General features: G+C 38.2%; 1 protein-coding gene across 7 annotated transcripts in view; it reads right to left on the reverse strand.

The window, feature by feature from the left end:
• Positions 1-24,664, reverse strand: part of AGMO (alkylglycerol monooxygenase) — a 504,195-nt gene that overhangs the window by 356,863 nt on the left and 122,668 nt on the right. For all 7 annotated transcript variants that reach the window (XR_009600465.1, XM_060414948.1, XM_060414949.1 and 4 more), the window contains exon 4: positions 15,840-15,943. Coding sequence is in view for 6 of the 7 variants with exons in the window: in XM_060414948.1 (XP_060270931.1) it covers positions 15,840-15,943 (104 nt within the window). In the remaining variant the exon portion in view is untranslated. The remainder of the gene's footprint in view (positions 1-15,839; positions 15,944-24,664) is intronic.

The following is a 24,664-nucleotide window of genomic DNA, read 5'->3' on the forward strand; positions in this document are numbered from 1 at the left end:
TTTCTTTGGAAGGAATGATGCTAAAGCTGAAACTCCAGTACTTTGGCCACCTCATGTGAAGAGTTGACTCATTGGAAAAGACTCTGATGCTTGGAAGGATTGGGGGCAGGAAGAGAGGGGGACTACAGAGGATTAGATGGCTGGATGGCATCACGGACTCAATGGACGTGAGTCTGAGTGAACTCCGGGAGATGGTGATGGACAGGGAGGCCTGGTATGCTGCAATTCATAGGGTTGCAAAGAGTCAGACACAACTGAGCGACTGAACTGAACTGAAAACATAGTTAACTAATTCTTATAATATTGATAATATTAATCTTAAAACAAGTACCTCTGAGAGATACTACAGCACCTAAAAAGAAATTATGTAACCCAGTCATTCAAATTAACTGTTTATCATTTTTACTAAGCTTTTAAAAGAAATACTCAGCTTATTAAAATGTGGATAGCTTACTACTTCCCATTCAATAGCTTCATATGTTATGTAAATATGTTAAAATATCTTTTATTCCAAAAAATAAATAACTTACTTACCCTTTACTAAGTTTTTGAGAATCTATCTATTAGAACACAAACATTTAAATGAATGACAGGCTTAAATTATTTCACACAATGGCCTTTTCAGTTCGACAACTTTAAACTTTCATTTCCTTCATTCATGTTATATGCATTTATTAAGCACTGACTGCATTGGGCACTTTATATATGCTAGTATTACAGAAGTGAAAAAATAGAAGTAGATTCATTTCCTTTAAAGTATATGTGCTGTCGTCAACAATGCAAATGGTATGTATTTACAATAGAGATATACAAGGCTGATAGCTCAGTTGGTAAAGAATCTGCCTACAATGCAGGATATCTTGGTTAGATTCCTGGGCCAGAAAGCTTCCTTGGAGAAGGGATAGGCTACCCACTCCAGTAGTAAAGAGACGGTAAAGCATCTGCCTGCAATGCAGGAGAACTGGGTTTGATCCCTGGGTTGGGAAGATCCCCTGGAGGTGAGCATGGCTAACTCACTCCAGCACTCTTGCCTGGAGAATCCCATGGGTAGAGGAGCCTGGTGAGCTAAAGTCCATGGGATTGCAAAGAGTCAAACACAACTGAACAAGCATAAGCATATAGGACAAAAACAAAAGCGACCTGGGGAAAGCTATGTAGAATGGAATTGAATCTTGAAGGAGATAATAATCAAAGGTAAAGCAGAAACAACTTTCTAGGCAGAGATACATGGGTGTTCAATAAAATACCAGGGCATTATGTCACAACAGATTTAGAGAATTGAAAACTAATTGTTCAGCTGGACATGGAGTAACAATGGGAGAGGGATGAAGATGAACTCAGAAAGACAGGTTGGAACAGGTTTAGAGCAGCTCTGCCTGTGATAAGGACTCTATGATGTTCCTTTTTAACAACTATAAAGGAGTTTAGTTTGTTCTGAGCAGGCATATTGGAAAGGTAACAGTCAGTGATGGATTGAGGGATTAAAAATGGAAACATGGTTACTTTAGCACTAGCACACGGGAAGTCACATCATTGGTATCTGACTCTTAGTGACCCTGTGGACTGTAGCCTGACAGGTTCCTCTGCCCATGGGATTCTTTAGGCAGGAATACTGGAGTGTGGGTTCCCATGCCTTCTTCCAGGGGATCTTCTTGACCCGGGAATCAAACCCATTTCTCCTGCACTGGCTTTCAGGTTCTTTACCACTGAGCCACCTGGGAAGCCTGGTTACTATAGAATAACAGCTGATTTAAAATAGCATGGAGGACAACCTCAGAGACCTCTGGGACAATGTTAAACGCCCCAACATTCAAATCATACGAGTCCCAGAAGAAGAAGTCAAAAAGAAAGGCCATGAGAAAATACTTGAGGAGATAATGGTTGAAAACTTCTCTAAAATGGGGAAGGAAATAGCCACCCAAGTCCAAGAAACCCAGAAATTCCCAAACAGGATAAACCCAAGGCGAAACACCCCAAGACACATATTAATCAAATTAACAAGATCAAACACAAAGAACAAATATTAAAAGCACAAAAGAAAAACAACAAATAACACACAAGGAGATCCCCATAAGAATAACCGCTGATCTTTCCATAGAAATTCTTCAAGCCAGAAAGGAATGGCAGGACATACTTAAAGTAATGAAAGAGAAAACCCTACAACACAGATTACTGTACCCAGCAAGGATCTCATTCAAATATGAAAAAGAAATCAAAAGCTTTACAGACAACCAAAAGCTCAGAGAATTCAGCACCACCAAACCAGCTCTTCAACAAATGCTAAAGGATCGTCTCTAGACAGGAAACACAAAAGGGTGTATAAACCCAAACCCAAAACAACAAAGTAAATAGCAATGGGATCATATTTATCAATAATTACCTTAAATGTAAATGGGTTGAATGACTCAACCAAAAGACGATGACTGGCTGAATGGATACAAAAACAAGACCCCTATATATGTTGTCTACAAGAGACACACCTCAAACCTAGGGACACATACAGACTGAAAGTGAAGGGCTGGAAAAGATATTTCACACAAATGGAGACCAAAAGAAAGCAGGAGCAGCAATACTCATATCAGATAAAAAAGACTTTGAAATAAAGGCTGCGAAAAGAGACAAAGAAGGACACTACATAATGATCAAAGAAGATATAATAATTATAAATATATATGCACCCAACATAGGAGCACTGCAATATGTAAGGCAAATGCAAACAAATATGAAAGGGGAAATTAACAGTAATACAATAATAGCAGGAGACGTTAATACCCCACTCACACCTATGGATAGATCAGCTAAACAGAAAATTAGCAAGGAAACACAAACTTTAAATAATATAATGGACCAGTTAGACATAATTGATATCTATAGGATATTTCACCCTAAAACAACGAATTTCACCTCTTTCTCAAGTGCACACTGAACCTTCCCCAGGATAGATCACATCCTGGGCCATAAATCTATCCTTGGTATATTAAAAAAAACACAAAAACTGAAATCATCTCAAGCATCTTTTCTGATTACATGTGGTAAGATTAGATGTCAACTACAGGAAAAAAACCTATTAAAAATACAAACATATGGAAGCTAAACAACACACTTCTGAATAACCAATAAATCACAAAAGAAATCAAAATATGTATAGAAATGAATGAAAATGAAAACACAACAACCCAAAACCTATGAGATTCAGTAAAATCAGTGCTAAGGGGAAGGTTCATAACAATACAAGCCAACCTCAAGAAATAGGAGAGAAATCAAATAAATAACCTAACTCTACACCTAAAGCAACTAGAAAAGAAAGAAACAAAGAACCCCAGGGTTAGTAGAAGGAAAGAAATCACAAAAATTAGGGCAGAAATAAATGCAAAGGAAACAAAAGAGATCATAGCAAAAATCAACAAAACAAAAAGCTGGTTCTTTGAGAAGATAAATAAAATAGACAAACCATTAGCTAGACTCAAGAAAAAATGGGAGAAGAGTCAAATCAACAAAATTAGAAATGAAAATGGAGAAATCACAACAGACAACACAGAAATACAAAGGATCATAAGGGACTACTATCAGCAACTATATCCCAATAAAATGGACAACTTGGAAGAGATGGGCAAATTCTTAGAAAAGTACAACTTTCTGAAATTGATCCAAGAAGAAATAGAAAATCTTAACAGACCCATCACAAGCACAGAAATTGAAACCATAATCAGAAATCTTCCAACAAACAAAAGCCCAGGACCAGATGGATTCACAGGTGAATTCTACCAAAAATTTAGAGAAGAGCTAATACCTATCCTACTCAAACTCTTCCAGAAAGTTGCAGAGGAAGGTAAACTTCCAAACTCATTCTATGAGGCCACCATCACACCAATACCAAAACCTGCAAAGATGCCACAAAACAAGAAAACTACAGGCCAGTATCACTGATGAACATAGATGCAAAAATCCTCAACAAAATTCTAGCAAACAGAATCCAACAACATATTAAAAAGATCATACATCATGACCAAGTAGGCTTTATCCCAGGGATGCAAGGATTCTTCAATATCTGCAAATCAATCAACATAATACACCACATTAGCAAATTGAAAGATAAAGACCATATGATTATCTCAATAGACGCAGAGAAAGCCTTTGACAAAATTCAACATCCATTTATGATAAAAACCCTCCAGAAAGCAGGCATAGAAGGAACATACCTCAACATAATAAAAGCCATATATGATAAACCCACAACAAACATTATCCTCAATGGTGAAAGACTGAAAATATTTCCCCTAAAGTCAGGAATAAGACAAAGGTGCCCACTCTCACCACTACTGTTTAACATAGTTTCAAAAGTTTTGGCCACAGCAATCAGAACACAGAAATAAAAGGAATCCAGATTGGAAAAGAAGAAGTAAAAATCTGTTTGCAGACAACATGATCCTCTACATAGAAAACCCTAAAGACTTCACCAGAAAATTACTAGAGCTAATCAATGAATACAGTAAAGTTGCAGGATATAAAATTAACACAGAAATCTCTTGCATTCCTATATACTAACAATGAGAAAACAGAAAGAGAAATTAAGGAAACAATTCCATTCACCATTGCAACGAAAAGAATAAAATACTTAGGAATAAATCTACCTAAATAAAAAGACCTATATATAGAAAACTATAAAACACTGCTGAAAGAAATAAAAGACGACACAATAGATGGAGAAAGATAGCATGTTCATGGATCGGAAGAATCAGCAGTGAAAATGAGTATACTACCCAAAGCAATCCATAGATTTAATGTAATCCCTATCAAGCTACTAATGGTATTTTTCAGAGAATTAGAACAAATAATTTCACAATTTTATGGAATTACAAAAAACCTCGAATAGCCAAAGCAATCTGGAGGAAGAAGAATGGAACTGGAGGAATCAAACCGCCTGAGTTCAGGCTATACAACATCAAGCAACAGTCATCAAGACAGTATGGTACTGGCACAAAGACAGAAACGTAAATCAATGGAACAAAATAGAAAGCCCAGAGATAAATCCACACACCTATGGACACCTTATCTTTGACAAAGGAGGCAAGAATATACAATGGAGAAAAGACAATCTCTTTAACAAGTGGTGCTGGGAAAACTGGTCAACCACTTGTAAAAGGATGAAACTAGAACACTTTCTAACAGCATAAACAAAAATAAACTCAAAATGGATTAAAGATTTAAATGTAAGACAAGAAACAATAAAACTCCTAGAGGAAAACATAGGCAAAACACTCTCTGACATAAATCGTAGCAGGATTCTCTATGATCCACCTCCCAGAGTAATGGAAATAAAAGCAAAAATAAACAAGTAGGACCTAAGTAAAAGCTTTTGCACAACAAAGGAAACTATAAGCAAGGTGAAAAGACAGCCTTCAGAATGGGAGAAAATAACAGCAAATGAAGCAAAGGACAAAGAATTAATCTCAAAAATATACAAGCAACTCCTGCAGCTCAATTCCAGAAAAACATGCGACTCAGTCAAAAAATGGGCCAAAGAACTAGACAGACACTTCTCCAAAGAAGGCATACAGATGGCTAACAAACACATGAAAAGATGTTCAACATCACTCATTATCAGAGAAATGCAAATCAAAACCACAATGAGGTACCATCTCACACTGGTCAGAATGGCTGTGATCCAAAAGTCTACAATAAATGCTGGAGAGGGTGCAGAGAAAAGGGAACCCTCTTACGCTGTTGGTGGGAATGCAAACTAGTACAGCCACTATGGAGAACAGTGTGGAGAACAGTGGCAAATAGAACTGCCTTACGACCCAGCAATCCCACTGCTGGGCATATACACCGAGGAAACCAGAACTGAAAGAGACATGTGTACCCCAGTGTTCATCGCAGCACTGTTTACAATAGCCAGGACATGGAAGCAACCTAGATGTCCATCAGCAGATGAATGGATAAGAAAGCTGTGGTACATATACACAATGGAATATTACTCAGCTATTAAAAAGAATGCATTTGAAGCAGTTCTAATGAGGTGGATGAAGCTGGAGCCTATTATACAGAGCGAAGTAAGTCAGAAAGAAAAACACCAATACAGTATATTAATGTATATATATATGGAATTTAGAAAGATGGTAATGATGACCCTATATGCGAGACAGCAAAAGAGACACAGACGTAAAGAACAGACTGTTGGACTCTGTGGGAGAAGGCGAGGTGGGATGACTTGAGAGAATAGCATTGACACATGAATATTATCACATGTGAAATAGATTGCCAGTCCAGGTTCGATGCATGAGGCAGGGTGCTCAGGGCTAGTGTACTGAGCTGACCTTGAGGGATGGATTGGGAAGAAGATAGGAGGGAAGGTCAGGATGCTGAATGCATGTACACCCATGGCTGATTCATGTGAATGTATAGCAAAAACCACCTCAATATTGTAAAGTAATTAACTTCCAATTAAAATAAAATAAAATAGCATGGCTGAATCAGTGCTCTTCATGATATTCTAGGGGGTCTTAGGAATCAACGTCTATTGGTAATGACTAGGTGTACATTGCTTTTTTCTTGAGTCAGGATATGATTTATCATGGCCCTGAGTTTGAAAATGTAGGTATGGAAATGTGGTTCTATCTTTTTATAAATTATTTGTTTTATAATAGTTTTATACTTGCAAAAGGGTTGCAAAGATAGCAAGTTGCCACATATTCTCACCCCAATCTCTCTATTGTTAATATATTACTAAACTGCATCAAAACAATTAAGGAATTGACAGCCATTCATTACTTCTAACTAAACTCCACACCTTATTTAAGCTTCACTAGTTCTGTTTTTTCCCCATTAACATGCTTTTTCTACTTTAGGATCCATCTAAGATAAAATATTACATTTAGTTTTTATCTTATAGCCGCCTCTGATCTGTGATTGTTTCTCAGACATTCTTTACACTTTCAAATCTTGGCTAGGTATTTTTGTAGAATGTCACTCAATTTGAGATTGACACGTGTCTTTTCTTATGGTTAGACCGGGGTTATGGGTTTTGGTGACAGAGACCATGGGGGTAAATACTCATTCCCATGCATCTTGTCATAGGGTACCAGCATGTATTTTTTATCACATCTTATCAAATGGTACCTGCTACTAAGATGTCACTGCTGATGTTAACATTGATCTTTGATTTATTGATTGGTAAGTTTCTTCACTGTAAAGTTAAATTCCCAACCCAGATTTTGTCCCCTTTCCATACTCTATTCTTTGTAAAGGTGTTTTTAAAGTAGAGCCCAGGGACTTCCCGGTTGATCCACTGATTAAGACTCTGTACTCCCACTGCAGCGGGGACAGTTTCCATCCCTGGTTGTGGAACTACGATCCCACAGGCTGTACACCATAGCATAAAAATTAAATATATAAATAGAGTGAAGGCCAAGGGTAAAAGGGATAAATTGGGCATTAATCCCAGTTTCTTGGAAGGGGGCATTATCTACAGATATCATTTCAAATTCTTTAGGGTATTTCATTTTCTGTTTGTTTGCTACTATTTATTTATGTATTCAATCATTGATCTATGTCATTGTGGACTGATTTCAAATGTATTTGAAATACAGGGGCTTCCCTGGTGGCTCAGATGGTAAAGAATCTGCCTACAATGCAGGAGACACAGGTTTGCTTCTGAGTTGGGAAGATCCCCTGGAGGAGAGCATGGCAACCCACTCCAGTATTCTTGCCTGGAGAATCCCATGAACAGAGGAGCCTGGTGGGCTACAGTCCATGGGGTCATAAAAAGTCAAATACAACTGAGCAACAGTCACCTTCATTTTCACATGTCAGTGCAGACTGATTTCAAATGTATTCATTTTATACTTTGGATTATGACTTCATACAATGTTACATATTAAATTGTTTTGCATTATGGCCAATGGGAGCTCCTTCAAGTTGGCTCCTGTATCCCCCTGACTGATGCCATTCTTTTATTTTTTGAGCACTTCTAAAGCTAAGTTTTCAATATAAAGCTGTAGCTTTCAGATTATTTTATTTATAAAGTGGGAATAAAATGAGATGTTAATCCTGACCTTAGTATATATTACACAATATTCATGAGTCTAGACAGATTTTACTATTTGCAAAGTGAAGAGACTATCATATTAAATGCATTATATTAAGACATATAATAAAAGACTGAATAGCAAGTAAAACCATATATTTAATTACATAATAAATAAGCCTCACTTAAACTGCAGAAGGGGTAACATAGGGATAGGGGACTAAGGGGTATAAACTATAATGTACAAAATAAACTACACAGATATATTCTACAATACAGGAAATAAAGCCGATATTTTACAACAACTATAAATTGATTATAACTTTTACAATTGTAAATCACTATTTTGTATACTTGTAACATATTCTATTGTTTTATACTTCAATAAAAAATGAATCAATAATTTGAGGGAGGGAATGGTACTCCACTAATTGTAGCTCTTTGGGGATGAGTAATGTTAAATTAGCCAAAACTGGGTTTTAAAAATGCAAAAAGTATGTTATAAATTCTTGAATTTTCAATTCTCATCTTAAACTACTTTAAATGACAGGCCTACCACCCTAATTTTCATAGTAATATGAAAGAAAATACTCTGAGCTTAATCTTGCCTTTCACTTCACAAATCAGTTTATTATGGGCTCTAAAATACTTTGTTACCTTAGTAACTACCAAATTATATGCCTTATGCAGCTGTGTCAATGAAGACAATCCTACAAAAGACTCAAAGAAAGTGAAGAGAGCTGACACCTCTTTTTGATTTTAATGTGTAGAAAGACCTATGGTAGAGTGACAACAGTCACAGACTATCTATCTTCAAACACACCTACAAATATTAACCAAGAATCCAGGCTGATTTACAATCCCTTCCTTTCATGTCTCATACTGCACATCCTTTCTTCTCCCCATCTCCACCCCAGATTGGCAACTTGTGATGCATTCCCAAGGCTAGTTTATTTATTCAGCATATTTTCTGTGTCTGTGGCAAAGTGATATGAGGTTATAAAGGGAATATAGTCTGGCAATAAATAAATGTGAACCTACATTTCACTTAGATTTTCAATAATCTGTATTTTTGGATGTTTTACCTTAATAGGGGAAAGGACACAAGCTAAGCCAGGTTAAAGATGGGAGTTAGATGCCTGAATTCAAATTCCAAATGACAGTGTTCAATATTGTATGATAGTGTATGATATCTCAGTGGGCTCCCCTGAGATTTATTTTGAGGCTATAAAAAATAGATTATTTAAATATATGTAATATGTTTAAATATAATATATTTAAATGGATGATTTAAGTATATATCTCCCAGGTTTTTTCTTGGAGAAGGCAGTGGCACCCCACTCCAGTACTCTTGCCTGGAAAACCCCATGATGGAGGAGCCTGGTAGGCTGCAGTCCATGGGGTCACCAAGAGTCGGACATGACTGAGTGACTTCACTTTCACTTTTCACTTTCATGCATTGGAGAAGGAAATGGCAACCCACTCCGGTGTTCTTGCCTGGAGAATCCCAGGGACGGGGGAGCCTGGTGGGCTGCTGTCTATGGGGTCGCACAGAGTCAGACACAACTGAAGCGACTTAGCAGCAGCAGCAGCAGGTTTTTTCTACTTATGAAATCTATGATGCTCAGATAAAAATTTTCCTCTGACAATTGCTCAGGTAATTAACTCACTAACAACATATTTCCCTTGAGCAACTTCCAGCACAGCTACATCATTTCTTGGAGACTTTCTCCTCCAAAATGCAAATACTAGAGGTTTGAGTTATCATTATGTACAGAGTAAGATATACATCGGAGAGAATAAATATCTTTGAGGTTATTATTTTAATCAGTCATATGTTCAGCCTATTTTGTACAGGTTAATAGAAGTTTGCATTAATGCAGCTATTCCCTAAGAAGGGAGGGTGGACACTATTTCCCTCCATAGTCAAAGGCCTGTCCTTTCCTCCATTCACTGAAGCCCTGAACAACTTGAGCTATATACAGCTGTGTAAGAGAGAGCATTTTCTTCTACATTTAACCATCTAGAGTTCCAGAACAAGCTATAGAAGATATGAGAGGGGAAATACCTATCTATCTTTTTCATCTATATTGCTTAGAGCTGTGCTATAGATGGAATCATTTCTCTCTAAAGTCCATGTGTTGAAATCTTATTCCCTAAATACCTCAGTATGTGACCTTATTTGGAAATAGGATCACTGCAGATGTGATCAGTTAAGAGGTTCTCATAATGGAGTAGGGTGAGCTCCTAATCGAGTATGACTGCTTCTGCTGCTGCTGCTAAGTCGCTTCAGTTGTGTCCGACTCTGTGCGACCCCATAGACGGTAGCCAACCAGGCTCCCCAGTCCCTGGGATTCTCCAGGCAAGAACACTGCTGTGGGTGGCCATTTCCTTCTCCAATGCATGAAAGTGAAAAGTGAAGGTGAAGTTGCTCAGTCGTGTCCGACTCTTCATGACCCCATGGACTGCAGCCTACCAGGCTCCTCCACCCATGGGATTTTCCAGGCAAGAGTACTGGAGTGGTGTGCCATTGCAAGTATGACTTGTGTCTTTATTAAAAAAAGTTTGAACCCAGATGCAGGAAGACCCCCCATTTGAAATTGGACCCCCATGATTTCCCCAAGATTGGGGAACCTAGGAGAAAGGACTGGAACAGCCTCTCCCCTAGGAGCTGACCCTGCCAACACTGGTTTCAAACTTCTGGCCTCCAGAATGGTGGAACAATAAAATTCTGCTGCTCTAAATCACCCTGTTTGTGGTACTTGGTGACAACAGGCTTAAGAAATTATAGGTTATAACATAGGTGCACTGCTGTGGGGAGGTGGGGGTTGATTTCTTTCAATATCCATTTCAGCACATGTATTAGTACCATCATTGGCTTATCCATTTGTATGGCCTATGCATCTGTCTGGGTCAGAACACATGCCAGTTTATCTTTCTACGGACTATGTGAGGCATCTGATTACAAATATGGGGCTTTGTCACTTACTAGCTGTGTAATTAACCTCACTGATCTAAAGGTCTTGATAATAGTAATACTTGATCTAGTATAGCATGGGGTTTATTTGTGAGGATCAAAGGAGATGACCAAAGTGAAAGGCAATACAAAGGCACACAGAAGAGGATTCAGTGTAGAGGTTAAGATCATTGCAGCCAGGGTGAATGAGTTCAAATTCTACCCCACCCTTTACTAGTTTTGTTACTGAACTGTGGAGTCAGCTATAATTTTGAAATGAGAGCTATAACAGTACCTGTGCCAGAAAGATCAAACAAATTAATATGTAAAGAGGTCTTAGAAGATTGCCTGGCACATGGAAAATATTCAATAAATGGTGTATATCATGCAAGCTATCGAGAACCATACAAATATTAGATCATTATAATTTATAGTTAGTAAAAGCTATTGATGAATACCCTTGTACATTGATAATTTTGACATTCCAGCTCAAGGTGCATTTTAGTAGCAGTATTTTAGACAGCTATTAATGCAAGAGTTGAAGAGAGAATCACAGATGTCTGATAGTAGGTAGATCAGGTTTGTCCAAAGACTCAAAAGAACCTTAGAACTAGAGGCAATTTCTGATATTCATTAGTCTTGTCATTTCCTTGTTTTAAAATATTATGGAGCCAAATTTTCTGTTGAGCATTATACTAACCGCCCTAATATGTAAATAAAAAGCAAAAGATTTACTTGGATTTTATTTCAGCATGCAGAATTGGGAATTGGTTTTTTTAACAACTTTTTTTTTTAATTTCTAATGAAATCTTTGCATATATTTGAATTGAGATACACTGTCAGTATATCATGCTCCTTGTTCTTGTTGTTGTTCAATTGCTAAATCATGTAAGACTCCCTGTGACCCTGTGGACTGGAGCACACCAGGCTTCCCTATCCATCACCAACTCCTGGAGCTTGCTCAAATTCATGTCCATTGAGTTGGTGATTCCATCCAACCATGTCATCCTCTGTTGCCCTCTTCTTCTCCTGCTCTCAATCTTTCCCAGCATCAGGGTCTTTTCCAATGAGCTGGCTATTTACATCAGGTGGCCAAAATATTGGAGTTTCAGCTTCAGCATCAGTCCTTCCAATATTGATTTCCTTTAGGATTAACTAGACTTCCCTGGTGACTCAGACAGTAAAGCATCTTCCTACAATGTGGGAGACCGGGGTTCAATCCCTGGGTTGGGAAGATCTCCTGGAGAAGGAAATGGCAACCCATTCCAGTATTCTTGCTTGGAAAATCCCATGGACAGAGGAGCCTGGTAGACTATAGTCCACGGGGTTGCAAAGAGTCAGACATGACTGAGCGACTTCATTTTTAGGATTAACTGGTTTGATCTTCTTGCAGTCTAAGGGACTAAGAGTCTTCTCCAGCATCACAATTCAAAAGAGTCAGTTCTATGGTGCTCAGTCTTCTTTATGATCCAACTCTCACATCCATACATGCTGGAAAAACTATGGACCTTTGTTGGTAAAGTGATGTCTCTCTTTTTAATATGCTGCCTAGGTTTGTCATAGCTTCCCTTATAAGGAGCAAGCATCTTTTAATTTCATGGCTTCAGTCATTGTCCATAGTGATTTTGGAGCCCAAGAAAAGAAAATCTCTTATTACTTCCACTTTTGCCCCATCTATTTCTCATGAAGTGATGGGACAGGATGCTATAATCTTAGTTTTTTCAATGTTGAGTTTTAGGCCAGCTATTTCACTCTTGTCTTTTACCCTCATCAAGAGGCTTTTTAGTTCCTCTTCATTTTCTGCTATTAGAGTGGTATCATCTGTATATCTGCGGTTGGTGATATTTCTCCCAGCAATCTTCATCCAGCTTGTAATTCATCCAGCCCTGCCTTTTGTCAGATGTACTCGGCATACAAGTTAAATAAACAGGAAGACAATATACAACCTTGTCATATTCCTTTCCAAAGTTTAAATCAGTCAGGTGTTTCATGCAAGGGTTTAACTGTTCCTTTTTGATCTGCATGCAGGTTTCTCAGGAGATAGGGAGAGTGGTCTGGTATTTCCTTCTCCTTAAGAATTTCCCACTAATTGTTGTGATCCACTATGTCAAAGGCTTTCATGTAAAAGCAGATTTTTTCTGGAATCCCCTTGCTTTCTCTATGATTCAGTGAATGCTGGCAATTTGATCTCTGGCTCCTCTGCCTTTTCTAAATTGAGGTTGAACATCTGGAATTTTTTGGTTCACATACAGCTGAAAGCCTAGCTTGAAGGATTTTGAGCATAACTTTACTAGGATGTGAAATGAGCACAATTGTACTATAGTTTGAACATTCTGTGGCATTGCCCTTCTTTGGGATGGGAATGAAAACTGACCTGTTCCAATCCTGTGGCCTCTGCTGAGTTTTCCAAATTTGCTGGCATATTGGCATATTGAGTGCAGCACTCTAACATCATCCTCAAGGATTTGAAATAGCTCCACTGGAATTCCATCACCTCCACTAACTTTGTTCGTAATGATGCTTTCTAAAGTCCACTTGACTTCACACTCCAGGGTATCTGGCTCTAGATGAGTGACCACACCATCATGGTTATCCTGGTCATTAAGACCTTTTTGGTATAGTTCTTCTGTGTATTCTTACCACCTGTTCTTAATCTCTTCTGCTTCTGTTAGTTCCTTACTATTTATGTCCCTTATTGTGCCCATCCTTATATGAAATGTCCCCTTGATATCTCCATTTTTCTTGTAGAAATCTCTAGTCTTTCCCATTCTATTGTTTTCCTCTATTTCTTTGCATTGTTCATTTTAAAAGGCCTTCTTATCTCCCCTTGCTGTTCTCTATAACTCTGCATTCTGTTGGATATATCTCTCCTTTTCTCCCTTACTTTTTGCTTCTCTTCTCTTCTCAGCTATATGTAAAGCCTCCTCAAACAACCACTTTGTTTTCCTGCATTTCTTTTCCTGTGGAAAGGTTTTGGTCACTGACTCATGTACAACATTATGAACCTCTTCCATAGTTTTTCAGGCATTCTGTCTACCAGATCTAAACTCTTGAATCTATTCATCAACTCCACTGTATAATCAAGAGGGATTTGATTTAGGTCATACCTGAATGGTCTAGTGGTTTTCCCCACTTTCTTCAATTTAATTCTGAATTTTGCAATAAGGAGCTCATGATCTGCGGAGAAGGCAATGGCACCCCACTCCAGTACTCTTGCCTGGAAAACCCCATGGACAGAGGAGCCTGGTAGGCTGCAGTCCATGGGGTCGCTAAGAGTTGGACACGACTGAGCGACTTCCCTTTCACTTTTCACTTTCATGCATTGGAGAAGGAAATGGCAGCCCATTCCAGTGTTCTTGCCTGGAGAATCCCAGGGATGGGGGAGCCTGATGGGATGCCGTCTCTGGGGTCACACAGAGTTGGACATGACTGGAGTGACTTAGCAGCAGTTAGCAGCAGCAGCTCATGATCTGAGCCATAGTCGGCTCCAAGTCTTGTTTCTGCTGACTGTATAGAGCTTCTCCAGCTTCAGCTGCAAAGAATATAATCAGTTTGATTTCAGTATTGACCATCTGATGATGTCCATGTATACAGTTGTCTCTTTTGTTGTTGGACAAGGGTGTTTGCTATGACCAGCGGGTTCTCTTGGCAAAACTCTGTTAGCATTTTCCCTGCTTCATTTTGTACTCCAAGGCCAAACTTGCCTGTTACTCCAAGTATCTTGTCTTCCTACTTTTGCATTCCAATCCCCTATGATGAAAAGGACATATTTTTTGGTATTAGATCTAGAAGGTCTTATAGGTCTTCATAGAACTAGTCAACTTCAGCTTTTTTACCATCAGTGGTTGGGGCATAGATAGATTATTGTGTTGTTGAATGGTCAGCCTTGGAAATGAACCAAGATCATTCTGTTGTTTTCAAGATTGCACCTAAGTACTGCATTTTGAACTCTTTTGTCTCCCATTAGGGCTACTCCATTTCTTCTAAGGGATTCTTGCCCACATTAGTAGATATAATGGTTATTTGAATTAAATTTGCCCATTCCCATTCATTTTAGTTCAGTGATTCCTAAGATGTCAATGTTCACTCTTTTCATCTCCTTCTTGACCACTACCAATTTACCTTGATTCACGGACCTAACATTCCAGGTTCCTATGCAGTATTGTTCTTTACAGTATTGGATTTTACTTTCACCACCAGAAACATCCACAACTGAGTGTTGTTTCCACTTTGGCCCAGTTGCTTCATCTTTCTGGAGCTACTAGTATTCTATTACTGCTGCTGCTGCTGCTGCTAAGTCGCTTCAGTCGTGTCCAACTCTGTGCGACCCCATAGACAGCATCCATCAGGCTCCCCCGTCCCTGGGATTCTCCAGGCAAGAACACTGGAGTGGGTTGCCATTTCCTTCTCCAATGCATGAAAGTGAAAAGTGAAAGTGAAGTCGCTCAGTCATGTCCAACTCTTTGCGACCCCATGGACTGAAGCCCACCAGGCTCCTCTGTCCATGGGATTCTCCAGGCAAGAGTACTCTATTACTAATTGTTACTAATTAGTGCTATTGCTATTAGCTTCTTTGTTGTCAGTAAATAAGGATTAGCCAGACACTTTCTCACCTTTCCAAACACCTCAGAGTGAGTTTTGGGCTGTCAAAAAAAAGAGTACCTTTGGACAATACCACTTGCTTCTTATGTGTCTGGCTTAACAGAAGAGAAAGAAACACTTCAGTCTCTGGCCTTATAGAGGAGAAAGAAGTGTTTTAGCAAAACACCTTCCATTCACTTACTCATAATAAGAAATAGGAACAGCTGTGACTGAATGAAATTATATTATCACATAAATTCAGTTTTGTAAACTTACCCAGGAAGTGTAAATTTGGAGGACGGATTGTCTCAGTGCTGTGGATAAGTTATAGCCTTCAGAACTGTGGTGTGTTTGGTGACCAGCCCACATAATGTTAACCTCTGCAAAACACATAATTTGAAATGAGCCATGAGAATAAGAACAAAGCAACTTCCATTCTCAGTTGCGTATGCTGCTCTATTGAATGAGAAAGAAAAGTCTGGAATATCTCTGGAAAAGCAGACCAATATAATTAAAATAAGCTGCCTTGAATCATTTTTGGAAGCAGAGAGGAAATAAATTATAAACAAAACTGAAACATAGCCAATAAATATGTATAGTGTATACGATATAATTAAATGCCTCCAGCAAACTGAAATGACTTCCAAAATTTACACTTTGCTAACATATTACAATATAACAGATCATAAAAGCTAACTTGTAATGTTCAAACAAAACAGTCAATGCACTGTGATGATTTTTCAGCATGTGATAACATATTTCTAATTAAAGAAAAATACTCTGATGGGAGAAATGGTATATAAATTTAAAAATGAAATATTATACCATATTCTTCCCTAATGGCTTTGTAATAAATTTCAAAATCTGTCTATTGGAGTAAGAGACAATGGAGAATAATATTTGGCCCTAAGATTTAACGTTTCAGTTTCATTTATAGCTATATATATTAGTAACTAATAGTTACATATATTTCTTCCCATATCTCACCAAACACTTTACCATTTCTAAAACTGTCCCACATAACTTCTGTTTATCCTCAAAAAAAGAAAATGCAAACATTTAATTTTCATTAACCATTACTCAAATTGCCCTCATACTGTCTTGAAATTCATATAAATCCGAAAGATAGTTGTTTGTTTTTTCTGCAGCAATATGCCTCTCTAAAGACCATCTAAATGTATAGAATTTAAAAAACAAGCCCATATTTTTCATTTTGTCCTCATTATTTCATTTTCTACCAGAATTATATATCAAAATTCCATATATTTTATATTATTAGAAGAAAGTATGTTCTTAGTTAAATAATTTAAATTTTGTCCTTTGCTACAAATATAGAAGATAGAATACAACACAATAGTTATCCCTGCCAGCATACATTGAAAGTTAAAAAAAAAAAAAAAAGGTTTGGAGGCATGGGAACTTAACAGTGAACCTAAGAGTGGAAAGTTATGACCAACCTAGACAGCATATTAAAAAGCAGAGACGTTGCTTTGTCAACAAAGGTCCGTCTAGTCAAGGCTATGGTTTTTCCAGTGGTCATGTATGGATGTGAGAGTTGGACTGTGAAGAAAGCTGAGTGCTGAAGAACTGATTCTTTTGAGCCGTGGTGTTGGAGAAGACACTTGAAAGTCCCTTGGACTGCAAGGAGATCCAAGGGACCTCCATCCTGCCAGTCCATCCTGAAGAAAATCAGTTTTGAATATTCACTGGAAGGACTGTTGCTGAAGCTGAAACTCCAATACTTTGGCCACCTGATGCGAAGAACTGACTCATTTGAAAAGACCCTGATGCTGGGAAAGATTGAGGGCAGGAGAAGAGGACAACAGAAGATGAAATGGTTGGATGGCATCACCGACTCAATGGACATGGGTTTGGGTGGACTCCAGGAGTTGGTGATGGACAGGAAGGCCTGGTGTGCTGCGATTCATGGGGTCGCAAAGAGTCGGACACAACTGAGAGACTGAACTGAACTGAAAAGTAGAAATACTGAGTTATTAGTCTGCAAACGCCACATAATCAGAGTTATAAAGAACCCATCTGCTAATGCTGGAGACATGGAGATGCATAATAATATGTATTGGGACAACCTTTTTATAACCTCTACAGACCTAGGGTTAGATCCCTAGGTCAGGAATATCCCCTGGGGTAGGGCATAGCAACCCACTCAAGTATTCTTGCCTGGAGAATCCCATGGACAGAGAAGCCTGGTGGGCTATGGTCCATAGGGTCACAAAGAGTTTAATAAGACTGAAGCAGCTTAGCATGGACACACACACACGTTAAAATACATAGCACATGACAGAATAATTTGTTAAAGAGTTTTAATGAAAAACATGGATATATGGAGAGAGAGACATAAATATAGTCAATCTTTGTGGGCTTTTCTTAGCCAAGAAAAAGCTTTCATTTAGCAAATGAAAGCTCTGTGAGCAATCTATATAAAGTGAAAGTGGCTCAGTTGTCTCTATGACCCCATGGACTATACAGTACACGGAATTCTCCAGGCCAGAATACTGGAGTGGGTAGACTTTCCCTTCTCAGGAGATCTTCCCAACTCAGGGATAGAAATGGGGTCTCCTGCACTGCAGGCGGATTCTTTACCAACTGAGCTATCAGGGAAGCCACAATCTATATAGTTTAGTTCAGTCGCTCAGTTGTGTCCGACTCTTTGCGACCCCATGAACCCTGGCACAGCATGCCAGGCCTCCCTGTATATCACCAACTCCCAGAGTTTACTCAGACTCATGCCCATTGAGTCAGTGATGCCATCCAACCATCTCATCCTCTGTCATCCCTTCTCCTCCTGCCCTCAATCTTTCCCAGCATCAGGGTCTTTTCAAATGAGTCAGTTCTTTGCATCAGGTGGCCAAAGTATTGGAGTTTCAGCTTTAAAATCAGTCCTTCCAATGAATAATCAGGACTTATTTCATTTAGGATGGGCTGGTTGGATCTACTTGCAGTCCAAGGGACTCTCAAGAGTCTTCTCCAACAACACAGTTCAAAAGCATCAATTCTTCAGCACTCAGCTTTCTTTATAGTCCAACTCTCATATCCATACATGACCACTGGAAAACCATAGCCTTGACTAGACGGACCTTTGTTGACAAAGTAATGTCTCTGCTTTTTAATATGCTGTCTAGGTTGGTCATAACTTTCCTTCCAAGGGGTAAAGTGAAAGTGAAGTCACTCAGTGGTGTCCGACTCTTTGTGACCCCATGGACTGTAGTCTACCTATGACTGCAATCACCATCTGCAGTGATTTTGGAACCTCAAAAAATAAAGTCAGCCACTATTTCCACTGTTTCCCCATCTATTTGCCATGAAGTGATGGGACCGGGTGCCATGATCTTAGTTTTATGAATGTTGAGCTTTAAGCCAACTTTTTCACTCTCCTCTTTCACTTTCATCAAGAGACTCTTTAGTTCTTTTTCACTTTCTGCCATAAGGATGGTGTCATCTGCATATCTGAGGTTATTGACATTACTCCCAGCAATCTTGATTCCAGCTTGTGCTTCATCCAGCCCAGCGTTTTTCATGACGTACTCTACATATAAGTTAAATAAGCAGGGTGACAATATACAGCCTTGATGGACTCCTTTTCCTATTTGGAACCAGTCTGTTGTTTCATGTCCAGTTCTAACTGTTGCTTCCTGACCTGCATACAGGTTTCTCAAGAGGCAGGTCAGGTGGTCTGGTATTCCCATCTCTTTCAGGATTTTCCACAGTTTATTGTGATCCACACAATCTATATAGGGAGTTACCAAATAAAATGTGCAAAAAGAGTTTTGGTAAACAAATGAAATATAAGAAAGATTTAATTCTGTGAGAATGAAATTATGAACAGGATTATGAATAGACAGGCTTATCAGAAGTCATTTCTATTCAACTCATATATTTTCAAGTGAGGCAAGTATTTTCACAGGACATCAGTTTATATCTAATGTAGATTCTAATCGGTCCACACTTTCCAAATCATTCCTAGTAATGACCCTATATTTCTACTCAAGTAATGAAGGAAACTATTGCTACACAAATAAGAAGTATTTCACCATAATGACCTTAAACTTCCCGGGCATAATCCCTGAAATAACCTAGAACCTAAGTCTGTGGTTTATTGATTAGCCTGTATAACTATGAATAAGAGAGGTACAAAGAATCCCATGACATTCAAAATCTTCAGATGTTGTATGGAGTACTATTAAGAGATAATAAATCTAATGAACATACTAAATCTTTTAAAGCTTCTTATAGATTCAACATTTGAAGACATCTAAACACCATTTTCTCTTTAGAACATACACATTATTGAACATTTCAGAATGTATCACAAAGAAACTTCACGACAAATCAAAACTATTTCACTGGACCTTTCAGAATTTGTGTAAGAAATTCATCATAATGTATCTATGCTTCAAGTTCATAAGCAGATAAGCTAAGTAGATGATTTGATTAGATGGCAATAATATGTATTGGAACGACCTTCTTATAACCTCCACAGAAGCTAAATGGTGGAACAAAGAATCTACCAGGGTGGAGGTTAAAGACCTGTCTCTATAGTTGTTTTAAAAGCATTGACTTCCTATCAAAAACTGTGTGTAACACAAGCCTTCATTCAATGAAGTACAGCTGTATAAACAGGTTACAGTAACTGGATCCCACTGTCTTACCTCTGTTACTTTTCAGAATTGGGTAAAACAAGAAATACAGGAAGTAAATTATTTTCAAGGGTGGCTTTAAAAATACATTTTTAGAAAATTGTTCCAATAGTACTTTGGTAAATAAGATACATTTAACAGTGCATTTACAAATATGTTCATCTTTCCTAATATTTGAAATGATGAGTTGTCTGTTCTAAGGAAGAAAAACAAATGTTAAAGAGAAAAACTGATATGATCACAATAAACTTCTTTCAGTGAAAAATTCATGTAAGTTGTCATTAATAATAATTTTCTTTTTCTATAAGAAAATTATTGATTATAAAACTTATGGTATATTATTATGGCTTTTCAATGATATTAGAAATAATAATGCTATGAATACTTTCCACTGCCAAAATATAGATTTCTTTACATATATTTTATTTATACATTAACTATTCATTCAATTTGGCCAAAATTTAATGTAATATATGTGTATATGTATGTTATATTCTTGAGTTTGCTATCTTGTTTCTTTCTTATTAAAGTCCAACTTACTTACAATGAAATATATCCCTTTTGATATTTAGTTCTGAGTTTTTACCAAACAAATACAACTGTGCAATCACTGTCAATATCAAGATATGGAATAGTTTTTATTATTCCAAAAGACATGGAATAGTTATGATCACCCCAAAGTTCTCTCTTCCATTTTGTGTATGGCAGGCTAACTCTAACGTGGCTCCCAGATTCAGATGATGAGATTCCTGGGGAACTTGAGAGAGTTTAATGTGTTCTGGGTGTGAAATAAGAATCCATGGGATCCAGAGGGCTTCCTACAGGAGGCAGTCTCTAAGGCGGTCCCCAGTGATTCTAGTCTACTGGTACTGAACCCCCTGTATAAACTCTTCCCTTGAATGTGGTTGGATTTGACTTCCTTCCAGTAAACGGAGGGCTTTCCTGGTGGCTCAGTGGTAAAGAATCTGCCTGCAGTGCAGAAGACCCAGATTCAATCCCTGGGCCAGGAAGACCCCTGGAGAATGGAATGGCTACCCACTCCAGTATTCTCGCCTGGAAAATTCCATGGACAGAGGACCCTGGTGGGTTCATGGGGCCGCAAAGAGTTGGACACAGCTGAGAGATCCAAAAGTGTCAGGCACAACTGACTAATGTCACTGTCAGACACAAGTGACTAATACTCTTCTGTTAAATATACTTTTGGCAAAGGTGACGGGATGTCACTTCTGATATCAGGTGATAAAAAGACTGAGGCTGACGTCTTGGGTGCTTTCTCTTACATCACATGATCTGTCCGAGGAAAGTCGGCTGCCATGTTGCAAGCTGCCTTTTGGAGAAGCACCTACGACAGGGAACTAGGAAAGGCCTCGGGTTAACCAGCTAGCAAGGAACTAAGCTCCTTAACCCAAATTCCATGAGAAACTGAATCTTGCCAAAACCATGTATGTTAGTTTGGAAGTAGATCTTCTCCAATTTGAGTCTTCAGATAACATTGCAGCCAGGAACTAGCTTATTACTTAATTGCAACCTCATGAAAGACTGGGGACCAGAAGCACTCATCTAAGCTGCCTGCTGATTTCTGACCAACAGAAGCTGCAAGACGAGCCATGGGTATATTACAAAGCAACGGACCATTAATACACTGGTCTGTTTTCCCTGATCTTATATTCTGTCCCTAGCATCCTCTGATAGCGTCCAAGTTTTTTTTCACTTGTTGTTGGTGTTTAGCTAAGTCGTGTTGAACTCTTTTACACCCCGTTGGCTGTAGCCTGCCAGGCTCCTCTGTCCATGGGATTCTCCAGGCAAGAATACTGGAGTGGGTTGCCATTTCCTGCTCCAGGGGATCTTCCTGACCCAGGGATTGAGCCTGTGACACCTGTATTGGCAGGATACTTTACCACTGAGCAACCAGGAAAGCCCTTCTTTCCCCTAGTTTTGCTTGTCTAGGGATGTCGTATTAGTGAATTACTGTGTATTAGGCCTTTGAGTTTGGTTTCTTCCACTTAGCATAATGTATCACAGAGTCTTCCATTTTGCTGTGTTTATGAGTAGTTTGTTCCCTTTTTTTGCTGAGTAGTATTCTCTTTGTACAATATGCCACAGTTTTTGTTTTGTTTTGATCCACTTAGTAGTTGAACATTTCAAATGTTCCTAGTATTTGGCAATTACAAATGAAGCATCTATAAATTTTCCAGAATATTTTTCAGATGGACATAGTTTCATTTTACTTTGGTACATACTCAAGAGTGAGATTACTGAACTGTATGGGACGTTTACATTAGGTTGTCAACAAAATTAAAATTATTTTCCAAGTGACAGTGCCTTTTTGTATTATCACCAGCAGTAAATGAGAGTTAAAGGTCCTCCACATTTCTGATGGCACCCGACACTAGATGCGGAAACAGTGGAAACAGTGTCAGACTTTATTTTGGGGGCTCCAAAATCACTGCAGATGGTGATTGCAGCCATCAAATTAAAAGATGCTTACTCCTTGGAAGGAAAGTTATGACCAACCTAGATAGCATATTCAAAAGCAGAGATATTACTTTGCCAACAAAGGTCTGTCTAGCCAAGGCTATGGTTTTTCCAGTGGTCGTGTATGGATGTGAGAGTTGGACTGTGAAGAAAGCTGAGTGCCGAAGAATTGATGCTTTTGAACTGTGCTGTTGGAGAAGACTCTTGAGAGTCCCTTGGACTGCAAGGAGATCCAACCAGTCCATCCTAAAGGAGATCACTCCTGGGTGTTCTTTGGAAGGATTGATGCTGAAGCTGAAACTCCAATACTTTGGCCACCTCATGTGAAGTGGTGACTCATTGGAAAAGCCCCTGATGCTGGGAGGGATTGGGGCAGGAGGAAAAGGGGATGACAGAAGATGAGATGGCTGGATGGCATCACCGACTCGATGCAAATGAGTTTGAGTGAACTCTGGGAGTTGGTGATGGACAGGGAGGCCTGGCATGCTGTGATTCATGGGGTCGCAACGAGTCGGACATGACTGAGTGACTGAACTGAACTGAACTGGCACTATTAATTTTATGTTTATTTAATAACATTCTAGTAAGTGTATATTATCACATTGAAATTTTAATCTACACTGCTGCAGTGGCAAATGACAACAGTTACTTCTCCATGTGCATTTTTGCCACTGATATGTCTTTTTGGTCTATTCAATATTAGTGCTTTCAGTTTAATTGGGTTGCTTTTTTATTATGGAGTTTTGAGATTCCTTTATATATACTGTACATAAACATTTTCTCCTTATGAAGTGTCTTATGAAGAACACTGTGTTTTAAGTTTGATGAAACCCAATTTATATACTTGAGAGTTTTATTAAAAGATACTTTTAGTATATGTAAGAACAGAGATTACTTTGAAGAAACTTATCAGAATGATGAGAAATTTGCAAACAGAATAAACTTGTAATCTAGAGGCTAATAGATTCTATATGCATTGCACATCTAAAGTATATCTAAATAAGTCTCCTATCTCATATCTTGTCACCTATAAAGTGGACAGAAATAATTCTCTAGGTTAATCTGAGCCATAAACACAGGGCTACAAGGAATGTTCACAGCTATATGATAACTATTTAATCTCCAGGAGTGACAGGCCAGAAGTCTTGGGGCACCCTGGGAGTGATGATGCTGCCTTCACTCATAATGTGAAAAACCTTCAAGTTATTAAGGAAAAAATGTTAGGCCTGTTTGTAATATGTTAGTGATGTTTAGCACCGAGAAAGTCATGTTAGTAACACTTTGTGGAACATTTAGCATATTGTGTAGCAGAACATGGAACATGAGAACTGAACTAAAAGGAGCCTTATGAAGCTACTTAGTTCAATTTCTTTATTTTATAACTAATAAAAATGAAATTGAAAAGGAAAAGGGAAAAACTTACATTAGAGGAAAAGAATGCTTTTTAAAATTTTCTCTCTCTCAGCAGTGATTTATTTGGGGCATTCTCCCCCATCTTGGATTTTTCCTTCTCCTTCAGAAATGGAGGTGAATGGGACCAAGTGTTCTCTGGGTCCCAGCTGACATATATTTTGTAATGTCCAGGAAGTAAAGGACAAACAGAGCTCAAAACACATTATTGAATGATGGTGCTAAGCTTCTTGAATTAGCACAACTGCCTTTTGCTTTTTACAGTAAATCTAACACTATAAAGCACTGAACTTATCAATTTTTGAATGATAACTGTCACTTTGAATTTGAAGATACTGAGTATAAGTGAACCCTTCAAAATTTGTTCTATCTCTTCTCAACAGATAAACATGATTGATAAGTGATTTCAAAAACTTAAAAAGTTAACTAAGTAATCAATGTAATAGTAACAGACTCAAACTATCAAACTGAAGTCAAAATGGGAAATGTAAGGAGATGCATAACAATGAATAGATCCTCATTTATTTTTCTATTCTTTACTCAACGAACTGATGGTGATGT

Source organism: Ovis aries, chromosome 4, assembly GCF_016772045.2.
Source record: "Ovis aries strain OAR_USU_Benz2616 breed Rambouillet chromosome 4, ARS-UI_Ramb_v3.0, whole genome shotgun sequence".
Lineage (NCBI taxonomy): Eukaryota > Metazoa > Chordata > Mammalia > Artiodactyla > Bovidae > Ovis > Ovis aries.